This window comes from Haliotis rufescens, unplaced genomic scaffold (assembly GCF_023055435.1).
Source record: "Haliotis rufescens isolate VD_foot unplaced genomic scaffold, xgHalRufe1.0.p SCAF_10, whole genome shotgun sequence".
In the NCBI taxonomy this organism is placed as follows: domain Eukaryota; kingdom Metazoa; phylum Mollusca; class Gastropoda; order Lepetellida; family Haliotidae; genus Haliotis; species Haliotis rufescens.
In genome coordinates this window covers 23,862,275-23,880,349 of record NW_025963780.1, presented here as the reverse complement: position 1 = coordinate 23,880,349, position 18,075 = coordinate 23,862,275, and the positions used below count along the sequence as shown (strand labels likewise).

General features: G+C 37.9%; 2 protein-coding genes across 4 annotated transcripts in view; one reads left to right on the top strand and one right to left on the bottom strand.

Moving 5' to 3' along the window:
* The window catches only part of LOC124130840 (oxidoreductase NAD-binding domain-containing protein 1-like), a 30,968-nt gene extending 20,236 nt beyond the window's left edge, over positions 1–10,732 (top strand). For both annotated transcript variants that reach the window (XM_048388398.1, XM_048388399.1), the window contains exon 7: positions 9,019–10,732. In XM_048388398.1, coding sequence (XP_048244355.1) covers positions 9,019–9,185 — 167 coding nt within the window. In that variant the 3' untranslated portion in view covers positions 9,186–10,732. The remainder of the gene's footprint in view (positions 1–9,018) is intronic.
* LOC125376575 overlaps positions 1–18,075 on the bottom strand; it is a 69,084-nt gene that overhangs the window by 5,840 nt on the left and 45,169 nt on the right. Inside the window, exons 1-3 of one of the 2 annotated variants that reach the window (XM_048388394.1) lie at positions 6,749–6,954; positions 4,705–5,086; positions 263–346 (exon numbers count right to left, since the gene is read on the bottom strand). In XM_048388394.1, coding sequence (XP_048244351.1) covers positions 263–346; positions 4,705–5,056 — 436 coding nt within the window. In that variant the 5' untranslated portion in view covers positions 5,057–5,086; positions 6,749–6,954. Of the gene's footprint in view, positions 1–262; positions 347–4,704; positions 5,087–6,748; positions 6,955–18,075 lie in introns of those variants that run through there. The other variant, XM_048388395.1, reaches the window with a different exon arrangement.

Genomic DNA, 18,075 nt, shown 5'->3' with positions numbered 1-18,075 from the left:
ACGCCACCTCCATAGGTCACATCATCAGAAAATAAGCACTGATCTGCTCTGAGAACTGTTTAACAGAGTCTGGCACAACATCATTGCCAATACTTCTGGAGTTAGTATACACGACTCCATCACCCATCAGTACATGAGGGTGGCATTTGGGACAAGGGGAATAAGATTCTGATTGATGATCGGCACCACCTTCTCGCTGAGAATGTTAAGAGTCTTGCACAAGATCTAGTAGTTTACTGACCCTTCAGCCATGAACGCTCACCTCTCCCAAGTGTTCCTTGTCCGGCCTGTCCAGTGATGATGTTCAGAGTGTTCGCCACCTGGAAGCCACCTGAAGGATGGTCACCTGTCAACACCAATATATGAGGAATCATCGGTAACCAACATTTGAATTGATCAGATATTCTCTTTACACGTTGAATAACATCATTTAATTTTATTGCAGTGCTCAAGAGTGGAGTGTACATCATTTTGAAGTTTTAGGTTCTTTAGATAATAATCTTATCCCAGCAATAACAATTGCTTTAGACCAAAACATGTAAATCATGAATCAAGTTAATAAGCTACACATGAAGTTCAGCAGATAAGTAATTCTTGAATCATCTTCAACAGGTAATAGCCAAGTTCATTATTACCCGAATGAGAGAAGGGGAGAGAGAGGGATGGGGTTCATTACATTTGATCAAGAAATAATAAATGGTCTTTGAGTTATGCTCCGGAAATAAACCCTGGCCTCATCTATCTGAACCTACAATCAATTTATTGTGATGGAAACCAAACGAAGAAATTTCAAAAACTTCTAAATAGTAAAAGGCACCTGTCAGTTCAAGGTTAGATACTGTGCAACATTTGATCAAGAACTATGGAACAGTCTTTCACAAACAGGCAGACATCAGCGATTCCAATATACCGCTACCACTTCATGGCGGGGATGACAAGTAGGGAGTGTGATATTTGGAAGAATGGACAGACAGTACCGATTCCACTGCCTGGAAGGGATAACACGTATGGAATAAGTAATTTTTGCATGATGATTGCAACAGAAACAAGAAAGAAAGTTAACAAAGGTCACATACCCGCGTTATCCCCGCTGGTCAACAAAAAATAGTAAATAGTTTGTTAATTAATGAAATATACCTGTTGCTTTAAGTCAGAGGAACTGCCCTTTCCTTTGTAACCCCCCATGAGGATGCATCATGTTTGAAATGAACGCATGTTTTTGCAAATATATTTCAATCTAGTGTGGGATAACCAATGGTTAGCACAACATACATTCTTGATGTTTCTTAATGTGTCCATGGAAACGGCAAAAATTAAAAAATTCAGAATCCTCAAACTAGCAAAAGACACAAGTACCCATTGTGGTAAATGTGTGTAGCAAGTTTTGTGCATGGTTAAAAAGTTATTGGCCGTACAAAAGCTCGGACGGAAGGACGGACGGATGGAAGAAAGGACAAACAGATGGAACGCTATGTAACCCCCCCCCCCCCCCCCGATTTACTTTGTAAACGGGGATATAAAAAGGCCAAGTATAAGTCTCATCTTTCCTTGTAGACAAGAAACAGCCACTTTATCAACGTTTCTAGAAGGCCCCAGTAATCATAATATACCACCACACAAAGTGCCTCCACAACCTCATACCAGATCGAAGCACCTTGACATCCATTACACAGCACAACGCAATGTGCCTCTACAACCTCATACCAGATTGAAGCACCTTGACAATCAGTACACACCACCACGCAATATTCCTCCACAACCTCATACCAGACTCAAGCACCTTGACAATCATTACACACCACCACGCAATGTGCCTCCACAACCTCATACCAGATTGAAGCACCTTCACAATCATTGCACACCACTACGTAATGTGCCTCCACAACCTCATACCAGACTCAAGCACCTTGACAATCATTACACACCACCACACAATGTGCCTCTACAACCTCATAACCAGATTGAAGCACCTTGACAATCATTGCACACCACCAAGTAATGTGCCTCTACCACTAACCACTAGTAAATGTGGAATTCTGTATGTAATGAGTCAACAGTTGAATGTTCTTTAAGAAGCATACATTGTTTACCAACTGAATGGTTTTCGAATTCTGACCTGGAAATCAACCCGTTCCCCAATGGAGTCTAGGTCCAACTTCTTTCCATAAAAATTGTAAAAAATAAAAATTCATAAAAAACAAATATCAAAAGGCACCACTTCAGTATGTGCCTGATAGCTTTGTCAAGTTTCGATCAAATACACTGAATGGTTTTCGAATTCTGCCCCTGTAACGAACCCCATCCCCAATTGATTCTATGTCCAACTTCATTCCATAAAAACGTATAAATTTTTTTTTAGAAAAATCCCAAAATATCAAAAGGCACCACTTCAGTATGTGCCTGACAGATTTGTCAAGTTTCAATCAAATACACTGAATGGTTTTCGAATTCTGCCCTGGAAAAGGAAATGATTACGGACGGACAGACAGACTGGCTGATTGCTATTAGAGGTGTAACGATATGTAGCGATACAGTGTTTACTGGTACAAGCTAAGCCAAGTTGATGTCTTTCTGCAATCTAAAAGATGTGACAAGTACAGTTGAAGAAGATATAAGGTGTTTATTTACTGTTATAGCAAATTGTCAGCAATACAGTATGTTTTACTGAAACAACAAACTGGCTTTGAAACTGTTAAACGTATTTCATGGGCGCGCACCCCCCTTTTTATTTCGAAAAAAATCTTTATTTCTGTATAAATTACCACCAAAGACAATAAATAGATCTTACTTGTGCGACCCCCCTTTACAAAAAAGCTGTATCCGCCCATGTATTTCATGTATTTTCTTGAGTATAGCGCGCACCAATGTATAATGCGCACGCCCCTCTAGCGGGTTCAATATTTTGGAAAAAAAGAAATTTGAATATTATGCGCAGAAAAAATTTACATCGTACCCCTTCAGCGAAGTCCGGCAAACAAACGGGTGATGAGAAACTTTGTCAGTACAAGTTCTAAATTTGAGATAAAAAATCACCAGACATGTTGATTTACCGTTTAAATTGTATTTTTTGTTCAGCTAGGCATTGTTTTATATCCAGGGATTAAGATTACCTTGTGTATTTTCTCGTAAACTAAGCCGGACACAGCAATCAGCTGTACATGTACACACGTTTTCTTGGAATCTACTGGTGATTCGGTCAAGACACACCCAATGATATAACTTTACAGTATTTTAATGCAAGGATCGGCAAAAGTTGTATCTGAAACTATTTTTTTATCAGGAATAATATACTCCAATATATTGTTAATTTAGATGCAGCTTTTACTAAACATATTTAAAATATTGGCGGGTATTATGTTTTACATGGAACCAGTCTGACCAGTCACCGTCAAGGCTCCCGTGATCGTGAGAATTACGTGTTGACATAGAATCGTGCAACAAAAACAAATCTGACTTTTAACGAATCAAAGTATGGCATTTATGATATATGTATCCATTCTCTGTCAACAAAAATTCCTTTCAACGCGTCAATAGCGGTAATCTGACCGTGGTTGCTGTTAATAACGGTGAGTTGTGCGATCTTCCGATCACTTCACACACGATTTCGCCGAAATTAATTTAAACAATATTAAAAGGAATTTTGAATAAAATTAATGAAATAAGTTACAAACATGAGTCCAGATATACAAAGAAAACTCTTTTATAGCCAGACAGTGTAATTACATGAATAATTTGCGAACTTCAGTATGGATTTGTTGACATGGTATTTCCGGTGTTACGTGCTCACGGTAATGTCTTTCCATGGGGGGAAAACATCAAAACTCATTAATTCGTGTATAATGCGCAACCCCTTCTACACAGCTGTGTATTTTGGAAAAAAAAGTGCGCACTATACTCAAGAAAATACGGTAGGTAAAACTGTGTTATGAAAATATTGTATGTATCGCGATACATGCTTTCCAAATCGATGCATCGTATCGTGGGCTGTGCATCGGGATACAATACTCTATCGCCGTATCATTACACCACTAATTGCTATATCCCCCTCGCATTATATGCCGGGGATAAAAATGTGCCTCTACAACCTCATACCAGATTGAAGCACCTTGACAATAATTGCACACCTCAACGCAATGTGCCTCTACAACCTCATACCAGATTGAAGCACCTTGACAATAATTGCACACCTCAACGCAATGTGCCTCTACAACCTCATACCAGATTGAAGCACCTTGACAATCATTACACAACACCACACAATGTGCCTCTACAACCACATACCAGATTGAAGCACCACCACACAATGTGCCTCTACAACCTCATACCAGATTGAAGCACCTTGACATTCATTACACACCACCAAGTAATGTGCCTCTACAACCTCATACCAGATCGAAGCACCTTGACAATCATTGCACACCACCACACAATGTGCCTCCACAACCAGATTGAAGCACCTTGACTCCAGCTTACATACTGAGAAACCTACAGGCCCTGGGGAGGATATGTACTAAATTTGAGGATGACTAATCAATGTGTGCATGCGTGCACGTCCGAGCTACATAACACTACTTTATTTTTCCTATATTTTTAAGAGATGGACATAATTCACTTGATGAATCAAATTGTAAATAGCGTTGCTGGGTAAATTATTTTTAAAATGACAAACAGGGTGACATTTAGGGGGGCAACAGTGACACCCACCTGTTCTTAATCTTTTGACTGGTGGCTGGCTCACTGGCTCAAGGTCCTCCTCGGTCTCAGCTGAACCTGCCGATACCAGATGACCTTGGGGTTCCTCGTCTGAACTGACCACGCTGTTTCCAGAGTCATCCTCTGTTGTGAAGATTTCCCCAGCTGAACTTGCCATGTCAACATCAGAAATAGCCAAATGTCCTTGAGGCTCAGAAGTGTCCATGTGACCTTCAGACTGCTCACCAGAGGTTGCCATGTGACCTTCAGACTGCTCACCAGAAGTTGCCATGTGACCTTTAGACTGCTCACCAGAAGTTGCCTTTACCAGATGGTGTCCACAGTCTTCATCTGTACTGGCCATCACAGTTCTCTTCACATCGCCATGCACTATCTGTGAAAATGGAGGGGAATCTAATCAAGCTGTGACAATACGTGAAGCCAGTCCGACATCATTGTGTCATGGGTACTGTAGCTCACCAGCTGTATATCGAGATTGCAGGTCATCATTTCAGTATCCCATTTGGGTTTTCATGGTTAAAACTTTACTTACAACACACTTTTTATAATGTCCTCTGTATTGAGCAGAGAATTCTTTGATTAGGAAAAGGGTTTTGTTGTTTATATTTACAAAAACATTGGTATTTTTCATTCTCACAATGCATCCTCCTATCTCATTTATGAACACTGTCCATGATATAACAAGAGTACCACACGTTCAGAACATTCTTCTTTGATGTAACATTTGAGGAGAATCAAAGAATTTGTGATAACTTCTTTGAAATGACCTCCTAATTTGTTTAATATGCTGACAAAAGAGTAATGACTGCTATGTCATATTCCAAAGTCCTATTTCTCTGGTGTCTACAGACACCCAGAAATATTCACAGTAACTGTCCAAAAAATGAAAGACTATCTCTAAAAAAAATACATTCCACGTCAAACCAAGAATCTTTTTTTTAAATATAACGTATCCTAATATAATTGGTTGATTTACATTAGTTTTTTTTCTTTTTTATGGTATTATTATTGCATGTCTACCAAAGATAAATTCCAGATGAAGCCTTCTCATATAGTAATTATTGTGCATGCAAGGGTTCAGCTTTCTGTCTTGGGATTGCCGAGTGTCAAAATTCATTCATGGTTGTGAAACATACTTGCCAAAGTTCAGCTTCCTCAGTTTTGGAAGTGATGAGTTTAACTGGGCCAAAAATACATTTGAAAGGACATGGTCATAACGTAAGACCATCTCCTTGGTCTAGAGGTAGAGCGTCAGTGGTTCGATCCCTGGCTGTATCCTACCAAAAGACATTAAAAGAAGGTACTTGTCACTCAGCCCGACACAGTAAGGGGCTAAAACAAGGACTGGACAGCTTGGGTCAGTATATTGTTTCTGAGTGGTGTATTCATGTTAAACTGCGGATTGGTATCTAGAGGGTTAGCACTATAAAATCAGCATTAGTCCGGAGTAGTACAACCACACGCACATGCACATACACAATTTGGGACGTGACGTTAAACACCATTTCACCTCACATCAAAATATGAAGGTTAACCAAGGTCAAAATGTACAATATCAGAAAAACAGAACTTTTGAGTGTCTTGGAAGCCACATCAAAAATTGGATTTCAACGTCTTGAACATATTGGGATGTCATCAAGCTTCAATTCAATCAGTGTCACACCAGAGAAGATATTCAGGAAGCACAACAGACAAGGACAAACAGACTGACCTCAAAATGGCGGCCGTGCTCAAAGTTCGATGAACATTTTTGTGAGCACTTTATAGGACTGAGACACAATAGCTTGTATGATTCATGCAAAGTTTCAGATTCATAGGTTTGGCAGAGTAACGACAGATGGACCAACGGCGGCACAACGCTCAAAAAATGAACTCAACATCCAGAGACACTGTCTGAAATCTGCTTGAACATTTCTGTATGCACATGCTTCACTCCGGACGTTTTGTCTGCATGCCTACGTGTCTGTTACACAGACTCCAAATACAGTGTACATATTACCAGCTGATAATATAATACTATACTAAATATACTCACGGAACATTACGTCGCGGAATACGTGGCAAGTCTTCAGCATGTTGAGAAGTGGGAGACTGGTACTTGAAACAGCATCCTGATTGGTCTACCTGTACTTCCGTTGCAGTGCGCGGTAGAGCGAATCCTACTTTCGCTTTCACTTTCAGCATCTTGCTCGATATACATCAACAAGAAGTTCCCGTCCCGTCCTAAATATGATACCATCATATCAATTGTCCTTCTCTTACTGCCATTAAAAGTTTTTTCGTGAGTTCATTTTTCTAAACTGGCTTTTTGCTCGCTGTTCTTAAAGAAAACTGAAAAACGGGAATACCAAAACTATTAATAGCTTCGTCCCGCAGTGTATAGTAATAGTTAATTCCATTGGTTGTTATTACAGATACAGCCTGGTTCCCTTCGTATGCTACGCTGGCGCTACACTATGCCAATATAGTGTTATATAAGAGACGGGACCCAGCTTACACTATGTAGCGCCAGCGCGGCATACCCAGGGAACCAGGCTGTTTCAACTTACTGAATGAAGAGATGGAACCCAGCTTCTGGCCAACACTCCACATTGACTGGTTCCGGTTCGTTCCTGCACGGACCAAAATTATATAGGCCCGTAGTTACTGAGAAGACAAATATCGAGAAAACAAACTAACACGATCAGTAAACGAAAATTGCCAAAACACTTCGCCCCATTTTCCACAAACCTGTTTCCGTGTTTTATCTGTGCCGCATAATCGGCTCATGAAACAGGACTCGTTTGCGAAATTCATGCTTATTCATTGTCCAAACGACCTTTGAGGCGGATTCGATATTCGATTTATTGATACTAGTATCTAAAGTCATTAAGTGATATCAATATGTAGGGAGGAAATAGTAAAATGGCGCCCATTGCTAACAATCATTGTTGCCTAGGGGGTTTGTGGAAACAAGGTTTGTGCGTGATTTGTTGTCTCGCGGAAATAAATATTTTGCCAATAACTGTTGAATTCTAAAACTTGTTGCAGCGTATCCATATATTTGTTCTTTGTTATAACGTGTGGTACATGCGGAATTATATGCACCGTCGTAGGTACACGTAGATAAAGTTAGTTCTACACAATGTAACATGGAAAATGTCGTTCGTTTACATTCACTTTCTATACCATAAGCACGGCCTTCAGAGAAACGTTCTATTTGTCGATACATAATATTGATCGATACCAGTCCACTTTGGGTAGGGATATTTGTATATTTCCATTATACACAAAACTCATTCTCATAATAATCATTGTTGCCTGAGGATTTTGTGTGAACAAAACACATTTTGTGCGTGAATTTGTGTCTGGCGGAAATTAACTAGATTTTTTTTTTTTTTTTTTATTGTACATGAGATATAGACAATCATATGATTCGATTCCTGACATGGGCAGAAAGTGTGAAGCCCATTTCTGGTGTCCCCCATCGTGATATTGCTAGAATATTGCTAAAAGCAACGTAAAATCATACTCACTCACTGATTCCCTATTGGTCCTGTTTTTCAGTGAAGTACAAGTCAGATCTTCAAAGCCTTAAACATTTGTTAAAACCACTTTAACAGCAAGTGGGAAACCTTACTGACAGTTGCTGCAAATTTGAGCTGAGCAGGTCTACAGCTACATCAATGGTGACACCATGCTAAAAGCCCAATATTCCAGATGCCAAAACAACTATAATAGTTAATGTTGTGATTCATTCTAAAACTTAATAAATACATTTTGAACAAAGCCAGTAAGTCTACATCATATATCTGATATTTCTTATCTTCCAGCAGTAGGCTTGTGTTATCCTATTATTACAAGCAGATTCTATTTTTGACTTAACATAATGGGGGCGGTTTGGGTAGCCAAATGGTAAAAGCATTCACTCGTCACGCCGAAGACCCTGGTTTCGATTCCCTACATGGGTACTATGTGTGAAGCCCATTTCTGGTGTCCACCAAAATAATACAATGGCATTATACTGCTGGAATATTGCTAAAAGCGGCATAAAATCAAACTCACTGTGAAAGAATATGTTGTTTGTGGGTTTCAATCCCAGAATCCCCCTGATTATTACCCATGATTCAACAGCATTGTCACAGGTTTAACTTTAGTGGAAACATCTATGACAGTGTCAGTTGCTGCCAAGCTGTCCTTCTCCATAAAACGGGCGGAGGGCTGGGGTAGGTTGGGATGTTGGGGGTCAAAACAAATCTCACGTCTTCAATAGTTTAATAAGGGATGTCAGAGAAAATTATGTATGTTTTATCTTTATTCTCACAGACAGTCGAATCAAAGAGCAGCACATACAAGAAGTGACGGACAGGTTGAAACAAGGGAAGGTGGAGTGCTACCTGTGTGGTCCATCCCCCATGATAGCAAGTATAGAAACAATGCTTAAGGCTTGTGGCATCACTGAACCCAGCATTCACTACGAGAGATGGTGGTAGATGCTCTGGGATTGTATATTGGAGGAGTATCATGGCATTATGGAATTCCTATGGTATGTTTTATTGAGTTTTAAGCACATATCAGTTGTGCCCTTGACAAATGTAGTGATAATTCCAATGAAGTGTTGCTGTATTTGTCATAGGAATTTCCATGAAGCCCTCAAAAACCTGAATAAAATCTGTGATCACTGAGCAGTCTCAATTTTTATTGATTTACAATTTCAGGTTTTCAGGTAACTGTAGTACTTTTCCCTTGATAATTCAGGGTGGAACTGGTCCCTGTACTGCATGCTTGTGGTTAGAGTAACTACGAAATCATTGCTTTTACTGCTCTGCTATTACTGTTGGATATCTAGTGGTCGCTGACACATAGCTACGATTCACGCCTTCATAAGCTTCTTCTTCAGTAGATGTTGAATTTGCACCGTCCTTCACCAGCTCCGTCACTGTACCTTACAGAATATCATTTAACCATATACCCCCTTGTTCCCGAACCACTTACCTTCAAGTTCACCCAGTATTTCAACTGAAAATGAATTTTGTCAAAAGGACTGCACCTGTCAAAACAAAGGGGTCGAGTTTACTGTTGGGCCAATGTGTCTAAAATTCGTAACCTCGACAGAGACAGCAAACTCACAAAACTCAACTCCTTTCCTACTGCAACAGGAATAATAGTAGATTATATGTGGATACAGAACACCCCCCCACCACCTCCCATGGGGTGTCTATGATGTCATTGACCTATGACCTCCATATGACCTGCCCTTGACCTCTGACCTCATTTGATATTTGTGAGGTCACACTATTGTCCTTAGGTCAACAGGGAGTTGAATAGGTACTGTAGTCAATCGCACCTCTGTCAATAAGGTATTGAGACCGAATTGAATAGCTATTTTAGGGGAGTTGACAGAATAACTCATTAATATGCAAATGTATGCATGACGTCACAGGTCAAGTAGGTTAATAAAGGGTCAACTGACCAGATGCAACCATGCAATTAATTACTTGACCATTCGTTTACCGTAGAACACGGGATAGTAATGAATGTCCCTATATGGAAATGTTACTACGACCGGGGTTGGGTTGGGTCTTGACGCAGAATGGAACAGGTTAATGTAGAAAGATCTCCCAGATATTCAGTTACGTTAATAAAGGGTCAACTGATCGGAGGCAATCATACAGTTAATTACTTGACCAATCGTTAAACGTAGAACAACACGTGTCTAAACACAAGGTGGCGGACGTTGGCATGCACGCTCACAGGCGTCACGTGACCTCGGTCAGACTTAAATTTGTCTGATACAGACTATACTAGACTCCGTCCGACAAGTTAAACGCTTGACTGCACCCTATACCATGGCCAGCCACCCACCTGTAGATGATATAGTCCGTTCTACATAGCGTATACATTTGTAAACACATCCAACTAAGCCTTATCTTTCTTTCTTTTTTCCCCTTGGAATTAGACACAGCATAGTTTTGAAGTACAATGGGAAACGGCGTAGTGTACCAACTTATTATTTTAATAAATTGAACCTTGATACTTTTGTATTGTGTTTCTTTTCTCCAGAGCTGAAGGTTGAGTCACGTGATTTATTAATGAGATGCCATTCTCCATATAAGAAAAATCATACTTTTGAGGCAAAGCAGGCGTAAAAAGTCATATCATCCAAAAATATCTCCCATGGTAGATATCCCTTGTGTGAGATCAAGCGATACCTCCTTGGAGATATCACTACAAATGATGTCATTTGATTGTAGCAATATCTCCAGCATGACATCATATCCATTGTACCATCACTGTGACGTCACAATTGTCAAGCAGCAGCATTGTTCTGGCTTATGGCAGCCCAGAAAATGTCAGTAAAACATTTACAAAATAACACTCTAAATTACCTGAGTAAACTTCTTTTTCCCTAGTATGAATAATCTCTTACAAGAAAAACTCCCTTCAGTGAATCTACAAGTAATGATGGACTCAAATCTTTTAATATGTAAGGACAGACATGCTTTCAGTAGATGTGTTTTGATTCATATGAATACAACGTTATGTTTTAAAACAGTAATTGATGAATGAGTGTGACCAAAGTGAGGGCATCAGGTATTTGTGTATACCTCAAACCACAATCTCAAAAAGCTTTCATCAAAAAAGATCTACGTCATCAAATGTCTTTTCGACCACAAGCAGAACATGGCCACATTTTATCAAATTTGATTTAAACACATCACACTTTTCACAGACAAAGTGGTCAAATTGGCTTTGACACCTCAAGATGACAAGAGGTACTTGTTGGCAGATGGGATCGAATCTCGACCCTATGGGTTTAATTCTATTTAGAAATTTGTAACTTCTAAGAAAGTATGACAAGTGCCTAAGCAAACAATGGTTACATCATCACGAAATGAAAACCTCGAGTGGGGTTTGAACCTTGAAATGTGAAAGGTATTTATGTATTTTGTGTTTGGTTGTTTTTTAAATCATTAATTGTGAAAAAAAAAATTGTGAACTTCTTAAAAGATATTATTTCTTAAAAACGTAAGCTAAGTTCTTTTTTTTATGATAGAAACATTAACTTGTATGAAGCAAACTGAAAAAATAAGTTTTTGTTTGATAAAAAAAAAAATTCAACGAGAAAATAAAACTTGCATGAAAAAAATTAATAACAATGTAAATTTGTTTTGCGTGAGTGAAAAAACACATTCGTGCATCAAAAAATAAATAATGTGTAAATTAATATATGACAGAATTTTTTTTATTAACAAAGTATTTTTTTCTTTTGCATGATAGACAAATAAAACTTACATAAGAAGAAAACATAACATGCTTTGCTTTCTATTCACAGAATTAGTGGGGGTACAAATAAATTTGAATACAATTCAACCCATAGATATATGACATGGCAAAGGGAATGTTCCCTCGAAGAGATGTTTGAATCCCACACCAGACAAGTGGAACATTTGAATCTGAGTCTTGCCGTGAGAAAACTCACGAATAAATCCTCATCGTGGCTTCAGATTATTTAGTGAAAAAATATGTTGAAGTAAAATTTATATTTTGTGGGCAAAGTCATTAATAAGTCATAGACCAGACAAGGCCACAAGAAAGTATTGTATTCATTGACCATCCCACAAGGATGACAGATTGCAAGACAGTAACACTCTTGGTTCGTAGGTATCAACCGAAGCACGCAGGATTCACTGCATCAAATAACCCCATTGGTGATGCAGGCTTTCCTCCATCCATAAACCTTGCCGCCGCGATATAATTGTTGAAAACGGTGTTAAACCCCAACTCCCTCACTCTCTCATGCTTATGTCAAGAATATATATTTGTTGTGAAACATTAAACAGTATCAGTCACATTGAGTGAAGTGAGTGAATTATTATTATTCTAGCCTTGGAAAAAATTGTCAAGTCTGTACGGATCAGACAAATTACTCCCTCAAGTTGGTTATGGTCAAAAGAGATCACACAGTTTGGTCAATCAAAGCTCAATGTATATTCTGAAACAAAAGCCAAGTTTGGAGTCCCTGGTGTAAAAAGATTAAGATACTTGGAGGATAACTAATAATTCTCATTCTAATTGAAATTTAAAAAATGGAAAAAGTAAAATAAAGAAATTGTAAAGTTTTTCAATTGAAAATATAAAACCCGGTCTCGTGAGAGAATGAATGAATGAATGAACCATTCATGAAGTTTATTTTGAAACACTTCTCACACTATTTCTTGATGACCAAAGTCCGCTTTTTATAGCGAACTTTGAAAACTAAAATTGTTCATTATGAAATAATGAACCTTGGCTTAATGTGCCAGCTAAAACTAACTTGTAACATAATATTCAATCTTACATACAGGCTTGACCCCAATTATTTTCTATGGAGATGTACATATCTGCGAGCTTTGACTATTGTATTCAACAGGTCAAATCTGTTTGCATGGTTAGGTTCATTCACGGAATGAATCCGATGGGTCACACCTGTAGACAAGTGATCTTTCCAGTTTCACATGATCCCTGAAAAAACGTCCATAGGTAAAGGAAACGATAACACTAAACTATAAATGAGATGGTTCGATTTATTTACAGGGACTTGAAGGTACATACGGTTATAGGGAAACCATGTTTTCTATGGGATAAGAGAGACCTTAAACTAACTTACGGGAATAGAAGCTGCAGTTAATTATGATTTAAATCTGAGAATCAGGTATCAAAAAGATCCCTTCAAGACCTTTAAGGTAAATGAAGTGTGCATTGTCAAAACACAAAACACAAAACACAACGATAACACGTGTAGTAAGCCCTGGTTTGTATCTGAGTGCAGACAGATGCGCAAGTCATATAATAAGGCAAGAAAACGTTACAATTTCTCCAGTTTTAACCAACAGAAACTCCTATCTACAACAGGCTAAGGCATACAAAAGATGTTTAAATAAATACAAGAACAAATTTAAACACAGCGTAAGTAAACTTCTAAGAAGCAAAGCTAAACACTCATGTAAAGACTTTTGGGAAGTCTGAAATCCAAACCCCGAGGCCCTGAAACATTTAAAGCGAAATAAGGCACCTGACATTGACCTCATAGAAAATGACTACTTAATTGACAGTATCGATTTCCTTGGATGGGTTTATGTAGATTTATTTAACATGATCTTTCCCACAGGAACTGTACGCGATGTTTGGCTTACAGGAATTATTAAACCAATATATAAAAATAAAGGTGGCATATCAGATCCAGGCTCTACCGTCCCATTACTATTCTTAGCTTTATTTTAAACAGTAGATTATCAAAATTCCTTGATAGAAACAAACTTATATCTTCTTCACAAGCAGGATTTTGTAAAGGGCTGTCAAAAATTGGCAACATCTTTATACATTATACTATTATTAGTATCCCCAAACACACGAAGAAGAAACTCTTTTGTGCTTTCATAGATTTCACCGAAGCCATTGATAACATTTGGAGAGTTGGACTTTGGCATGAAATGTTGCATCATGGTATTTGAGGCAAATTTCTGACACTCGTTAAAAATATGTATGGAAATATAAAATCATGAGGAACCTAGAGAAGAAAGAGTTTCTACTGTCTGTAAACATGGTTATATCGAAGATGAGTATCACTTTATTTTAATTTGTGATTGTTATCAAGCTTTGAGGTCAGAATATATATCCTTGCATTATTATGAGTTCCCGACAAGACATAAGTACAATATTATAATATTCTGAAAGCTATGAACCTAAGGCAACGTCTGTTGGGATCTCCAACTCCCATCACCACACTGTAACCATTGTATCATGGGCCTATGGCCTACAATACATCTGAATAAAGTGAATGACTGCAAAAATCATGCGTGTTACATAATAATGACATATCCGAATACTTTCTAAGTATGTCGGGTGTGCGTCAAGGAGAAAACCTTTCACCATTACTGTTTTCAATATACTTAAATGATTTAGAAGCACATCCCATATCACATGACTGTGATGGTGTTAAAGTAGAATATGTCGGTGATAATGGAATATGATGTGCACAATTATTTCTTCTTCTATAAGCAGAAGATACTGTGTTATTCGGACAAAACCCACTTTCTTTACAATATACTCTACAACATGGAAACTGACTGTTAACATAGATAAAACAAAAATTGTAATTTTCGGTTCAGGTGTAGCAAGAAAAACGAAATTATCATTTTATTTGGGATATCAAGAACTCGACATCGTTGGTATAAATGTCTAGGTATTCAATTGAACAAAAACAGAAGTTTTATCTATGCTATTAAAAGTTTAACTGCTACAAAAGCAATGTTTTGTCTACTGAAAAGAGCCAGAAATATTAAATTGCCACTGGATTGCTTACTAAAGCCTTTCGATGTCATGATTGTACCAATTTTAACGTATGGGGCAGTAGTATGCAGTTATGAGCAAGTAGATATCATTGAAAAAGTTTGCTTAACAATTCTTAAAAATTACTACAGGGTTACGGCAACCAACTCCCAGCTTCTTTCTTTATGGCGAACTTGACAGAACTCCACTTAAAATGCAGATCTGCAAACGAGTTAAAAGCTTTTGGTATAAGCTTAATACTCCAACTGATAATATGAAACTCTCTCAGATAATGTATAATTATATTAAACTAGATAATAATACAAGTAGAGATTGCTGCAGAGCATCAATAGCTCCCCGCAATATAATGTAATGTGCAGAGGAAGGAAGTGTAAGCTATGGGAGGAGAGAATTTGTGTTAAGTACAAATTGGTTGTTATTAATGTACTTTTCTTTGGAAAGCACAATAAAAGAAACAGTGTCCTTAATCGGTCAGCATAAAGAAAACCCCGGCAAGAAAACTGGGCCTGCCAGGCAAAACTTGATATATACCCACTATTAGTACCAATAAAAAAAATCCTATATAGATAACACAACAAATGTCATTCTAAAGCATGCTTTTGCAGCAAATATCAATATTTCTGGTCAAAATGTTGGTTGGGTTAAATAAAGCAAACTTTTAAAATAGTAAACACAAAAAATGTAATGAATCCACTCTAAATATACTGCAGTTCAAATAAATTGAAAAAATTGTAGATATACAAAAACACCAACCCCATTTGAACAACGTCTCTGTGAAACATGTGATGTCTCAGAAGATGAACAACATTACACACTGTCAAACATAATACAACTAAGAAAGAGTCACAAATAATCCCCAATCATGAAAAAGAATTTGGTACACTCTGTTAAAAGGAGCAGATTCTTAATAAGTTTACCAACAGTTATCCAGAAACAACTTCCAAGATCTGTTAACATATCAACAATTACAAACAAATTCCTTGTACATGTATGTACAACATTACCATAGTTTTGCTCAATTCTCATATTGTTTCCATATATTTATAATACACTTGTTTTAGAAATTAAATTGTTATAATGTACCTCTTTTGAATGTTGAATGTTCCTGTGTTTTTTAATTGTCGTTTATTGTGCATGTATTTTGTAGTTTGTGATTGTGTAATATTGCCACTGTTTCTTCATGGAATGTTCCGCAATACATATCTCATCTAAAACATCTTTGTTGTATAATAGTTTCTTACAGTTGTTCACTTGGGCATGGTTGGCCCAGTCGCCGAAGGCGCTGCAATTCGCTATGCAGACTTGTGTCCCTTGGGCCCGCCAGAAACCTATGACAGCGTGTTTGAATCTCGATTCGCCCCGATTTGTTGTCAGCACAAAACCCTTGCTCGTTGGTTTCACCAAAGTGTTGAACGTCTAAGACCTGCATCACTTCAGACTTTCCTCCCACTTCAAGCTGACACGGAATACTATTCAAGACGGCGTTAAACCCAACTACCTCATTCACTCTTGTGTATGGTTCCGTTTGGTTAACTGGGTTTGTGTTGTGATTGCTTCCGGCTTAGATTGGAAATTTGTTTAGAAGAATGCTACTATGTTCAACCCAAACATCGTGAAGATATCATGCAACCGTATTATCTTTTTGGAAAATAATTGCAAACAACACACCAACCTGTTGGTTCTTATGTATCCAGAAGCAAAGAACATATACGGGTGTATGATCTCTGCTGGAATTTTTGTTTGTTTGTCAAAGCAATAAACCATGCAGAAACGTAAACCGCCGCATGAAATGGTATGTACCATACATTAAATACAGTGAAGTTTTTAAAACAATGCTGTGCTCAACTATGCACAGCAAGTGCCATACATGTGATTATGAAGACAACTAATAAAAAAATTCTCATATCAAACCCGTTGTTTTACATGTGTTGTTTATTGAACAAAGTTATACTTTATAGAAGTCTGTTATTTAATCGTGTTGAACAATATTTTGCAAAAGCAGTGTGAAAATTGAGTGCGCGTGACAGGCTTGGCCTAAATTCCTTCCTGGAACGTTTCTCGATGGCTGCCTGAATAACATACGATACATTGCAAAGGTAGTGCGCAATTGAGCTGTTCGGTTACCGAACCGCACGAGGGATGTGGCTATTCACCCTGACTAGCTGTTTGATTGTTGCCTTTGCTGTTTGATTGTTGACTTAGCTGTTTGATTGTTGCTTAGTTGTTTGACTGTTGACTTACCTGTTTGATTGTTGCCTTTGCTGTTTGATTGTTGACTTAGCTGTTTGATTGTTGCTTAGGTGTTTGACTGTTGACTTACCTGTTTGATTGTTGCCTTAGCTGTTTGATTGTTGACTTAGCTGTTTGATTGTTGCCTTAGGTGTTTGACTGTTGCTTAGTTGTTTGACTGTTGACTTACCTGTTTGATTGTTGCCTTAGCTGTTTGATTGTTGACTTAGCTGTTTGATTGTTGCTTACTTGTTTGACTGTTGACTTACCTGTTTGATTGTTGCCTTAGCTGTTTGATTGTTGACTTAGCTGTTTGATTGTTGCTTAGTTGTTTGACTGTTGCCTTTGCTGTTTGATTGTTGACTTAGCTGTTTGATTGTTGCTTAGTTGTTTGACTGTTGACTTACCTGTTTGATTGTTGCCTTAGCTGTTTGATTGTTGACTTAGCTGTTTGATTGTTGCCTTAGGTGTTTGACTGTTGCCTTAGCTGTTTGATTGTTGACTTAGCTGTTTGAATGTTGACTTAGCTGTTTGATTGTTGACTTAGCTGTTTGATTGTTGCTTAGTTGTTTGACTGTTGCCTTTGCTGTTTGATTGTTGACTTAGCTGTTTGATTGTTGCTTAGTTGTTTGACTGTTGACTTACCTGTTTGATTGTTCCCTTAGCTGTTTGATTGTTGACTTAGCTGTTTGATTGTTGCCTTAGCTGTTTGATTGTTGCCTTAGGTGTTTGACTGTTGCCTTAGCTGTTTGATTGTTGACTTAGCTGTTTGAATGTTGAGTTAGCTGTTTGATTGTTAACTTAGCTGTTTGATTGTTGCTT